This window comes from Salvia miltiorrhiza, chromosome 2 (genome assembly GCF_028751815.1).
Source record: "Salvia miltiorrhiza cultivar Shanhuang (shh) chromosome 2, IMPLAD_Smil_shh, whole genome shotgun sequence".
Taxonomy (NCBI): Eukaryota; Viridiplantae; Streptophyta; class Magnoliopsida; order Lamiales; family Lamiaceae; genus Salvia; species Salvia miltiorrhiza.
Genome location: NC_080388.1, coordinates 9,367,677 through 9,371,207, shown reverse-complemented (window position 1 = coordinate 9,371,207; position 3,531 = coordinate 9,367,677). Strand labels below are relative to the sequence as shown.

The window sequence follows — 3,531 nt, the reverse complement described above, 5'->3', positions numbered from 1 at the left end:
GTTCCATAAGAGTGTGCATTCGTAAAAGTAGACCCCTTCGTGTGCATGTGTTGGTCTAGCGGTAGAGGTTAATAACTAAGATGTGAAGCTAGTGCGTATGCATTTTGGGCATTGATCTCTTAGATTTATTATTTGATTAGCTGATAGTACTAAAAAGCTAGTATATATACATGAGAGTCTGAGACCATTTATAATAAGCATCAATCAATACCGCAAAGACTCAAAATCGTTCACTTGGTGGATGTGTTTTTCCATAAATATCTCCTTGACTTCTTTCCAAAGAACATGGAGTGATCAATATTGACCGTCGTATAAAACATTTAACTAGAATAAAAACACGCAAGTAAGAATGCACAACATGCAAATGCTCATATTGCTTGTTAAGATCAAATAGTAATATATAGTATTCAAATCAGCACAATTAATTGTTCATCAACAAAAATAACAAGGTTAACAAATCTTTACAAAGGCCCTCCTCGTCTCAATTCCGAGGAAAGAAAAAAAGTTGAAAAGAAGAAAAAAGAAATTTAGTTTCTCATATCAATCTTTATATAGTGTTAGATCTTTTAGCCCCTTTGTATTTCACCTCCAAAATAATACACAATACACCCCCCTAAATCACACAAATTTCCTACAACATCAATTGGATAATTAACTCTGCAGAGTAGGAAAAACAAGAAGACCCTTCAAGAAGTGAAGAAATTCACAAGTTTTGATTTTATACAACTTCGATGTTTGTCGTTTTTGCATTGTCTTCAATGAATTTGGCTTTTGGCTTCCCTTGCCTTGAAGGCCTTGATGAACAAGAGCCGTTTGATTTCGGAGAGTTATTCGATCTTGGCTTCTTCCTCCTCTCCTTTTTTTTCACGGCAGCAACCTCCGTCGATGGCTCATCGGATTGCGATTGCTGCCTCATAGACTCGCCAAATTCTGTTCATAATAACCAAGAATTTACCAGCCCTTGATCACTATTGACTCACCAAGAAATGGATGAAGAAACAAAAAAGTATTGAAGGAAAAAAAGAAACCAAGAAAGAAAGGGCATGCTAAATCCTCTATTTCAAACCCTATACATACTCCATATTTATTCATATATCATAAATTCTTCTGTACGGACTTACGCATGGTGCGGACCACTCACATGCATACTGTAATAGGACACTTGTGAGTGCTCCACACTATACAAATATTCGCACAAGAGACCTCCTCAACATGTATACGATGGTACTGAATAGAAGATAAAACATTTCTTGTTATAAAGGGGTTTCGACTAAAAAAGGTAAATCAAATTAGCAAAGAATTCAAAATAAAATAGAAAACAAAACATCTTTTACAATAAAGGATTCGATCGGACTAAAATTTAATGGATAGAGATTTCAAGAGGACGACCTCGAGATGACCATGGAGAAATGCCGGATCCAGAACCCGAGCCGTTACCAATTGATGTTGCTGCAAAATCATTCCCTGTCTTGTATTCATTCATCTGTATATATTAGCAGAAAAAAATAATAAAGATAAAATCCATGATAGTACTATATATATATATATATATATATATATATACCATAAATTGATTAATTTCAAAATTTTCTCAAAATTAAAATTTCAACCTAATCGAATATCAAAATATTTATAAACCCAAGCCCCGATTTTTAAATATGTTAGCTCCACGTCTAAAAATTTCAATGTTTAGTTTATCATATTCATCAACTTCATAGAAACCCTAAACCCTAATTTGTATGAAATTAATGTACTTACCCAAGAGGGTGCACTTCCGGAGGATCCATCCAGCCCAATATGTGCTACATGCTTCACATCAGTGGGACCCCCAATTTCCATTTCTGGCTCCTTCACTGTAGCAAAAAAAAAACTACTAAATTAAACCCCCAAAATTAATCAAGATGGTGTGATTAGTTTTGGACATATAGGAAATTACCAAACATTTGAGTGAGGCTGTATTTGAATCCTTTATATATCCCCTTCATTTTTGTTCCCATATGTGAAACCGTAGGGATCGGATAGGAATTGGCGTGTAATAGGATATGAAGCACAATGTTGTAGGAGAAAGCACCACCAATTTGTCAACAGGGATTCCTCCTTTTCCTACTTCCAAAGCAAGTGGCATCAATAATTAATTAATCTCAATCAAATTTAATTATTTATTTCTTGTTTTCCTTTTCATGGGAAATAATGGGTAAGGAAAGCATCAAGATAGGTGCAAAGATAACTAGCTTTTTGGGATTGGTATATTTCACTTAGCCACCACAATGCGTATGATCAATAATTGTTTTTGGCATCTCTCCATTTGCTGTCAAGAATTTGCATAAGAAGAAAAGGATAAAGGCATAATAAAGCCCGAACGTGCAGGCTATTTGCTAACAGAATAATAACGAAACGCAACTCAATTGATAAAACGTTTTCCCTCCAACCATGAGGTTGGGTGTTCAAGTCACCAGAGGGGGAGTAAGAAATCATTATTGATCATCGTAAAAAAGTGTGTCCTAGATAAAATAAGAAGCAAAAGCTCTTTATATAATAATATTAAGAAGTCATGCATACGACGGACTACTTCCAATTTCCATTTTTTATATAACATGCTATAAACTTTTGTTAAAGCCAAATTGTCCCTTTCTTATGCAAAAGTTCCTACCATCAAATAATATCATAGGAAAATTATATTTAAAAAATTTCGAAATTGAAATTTAAAGAATATAGCCTTTATATATATATCAAGGATTTCTTCTGCATCCTCCCCTGGATTTAGATATGCTGTCGTTTGAATATTTCATACAAAATCATTTGAATTTATTAATACACAAGGATAAAGGAAAAAATGAAGGAGCACCTTAAATGAGATAGGGGGGAAGGAGATTTAAGAGAGACGCATCATCTTCTCCTATCATTCTGCAGGTCGCATTCATATCTTCAAATAATTTGTTGGTGTAAACATGCCACGTTAAGCATATATGCATGCAACGAAAATAATTTGATCAAAGGGGCTTCTTCAATGAGTCGAGATAATTCGAGGAAATGATGAGCTGATTAGCAGAAGAATTAACGTCGGCATCGAATGAAGAAAATCAAGAGAAAGTGGAATGATTTTGAGGAAATATAGGGCTGGGGTCGGTGGCGTTGTCGGAGAAGTAATCCAACGCGAATTGTGTTTGGTGGCTGTGGGAATATTTTTGGAGGTTGAGGGAAGAGAGAAATGGGAGAGAAACAAGAGAGAGAGGGAGGAAAAGATGTGGAGATACCACAAAAATCTCCCAAAAAATTGGTGGGGGTTTGTTGGGGTGAATTTCAAGGGAAAAGACAATGGACAAAACAAAATAATAAAATAAATGTAGAAATAAAATAAAATTAAAATCAATATGGTTATATTTGACAAAATAAAAATCATTATTGTTATAATTTCATTAATTAATTAATCAAATCAGGCTCGATACACGTCGCAAACAGCGTTCACATTTGTTCATTTTGTAAAATTAAATTAGCATTTGAACCCCATGCAATACATGAGAAACATTTTTA

General features: G+C 34.3%; 1 protein-coding gene across 1 annotated transcript; it reads right to left on the bottom strand.

Moving 5' to 3' along the window:
• Positions 1–401: 401 nt before the first annotated feature.
• Positions 402–3,263, bottom strand: LOC131012952 (CRIB domain-containing protein RIC10-like). Its single transcript, XM_057940934.1, has 5 exons — positions 2,846–3,263; positions 1,937–2,103; positions 1,759–1,853; positions 1,390–1,483; positions 402–930 (listed from the first exon to the last, which is right to left on the bottom strand). The coding sequence occupies exons 2-5, from the start codon at positions 1,995–1,997 to the stop codon at positions 719–721; spliced, it is 462 nt and encodes a 153-aa protein (XP_057796917.1). The 5' UTR covers positions 1,998–2,103; positions 2,846–3,263; the 3' UTR covers positions 402–718.
• Positions 3,264–3,531: the final 268 nt, after the last annotated feature.

Coding starts and splice junctions, on each gene's coding strand:
- LOC131012952 (XM_057940934.1), bottom strand. CDS start 1,997: ATGGGAACAAAAATGAAGGGGATATATAAAGGATTCAAATACAGCCTC. Junction 1,854..1,936: donor CAGCCTCACTCAAATGTTTG/GTAATTTCCTAT, acceptor TTTTTGCTACAG/TGAAGGAGCCAGAAATGGAA. Junction 931..1,389: donor TTCTCCATGGTCATCTCGAG/GTCGTCCTCTTG, acceptor TATTATGAACAG/AATTTGGCGAGTCTATGAGG.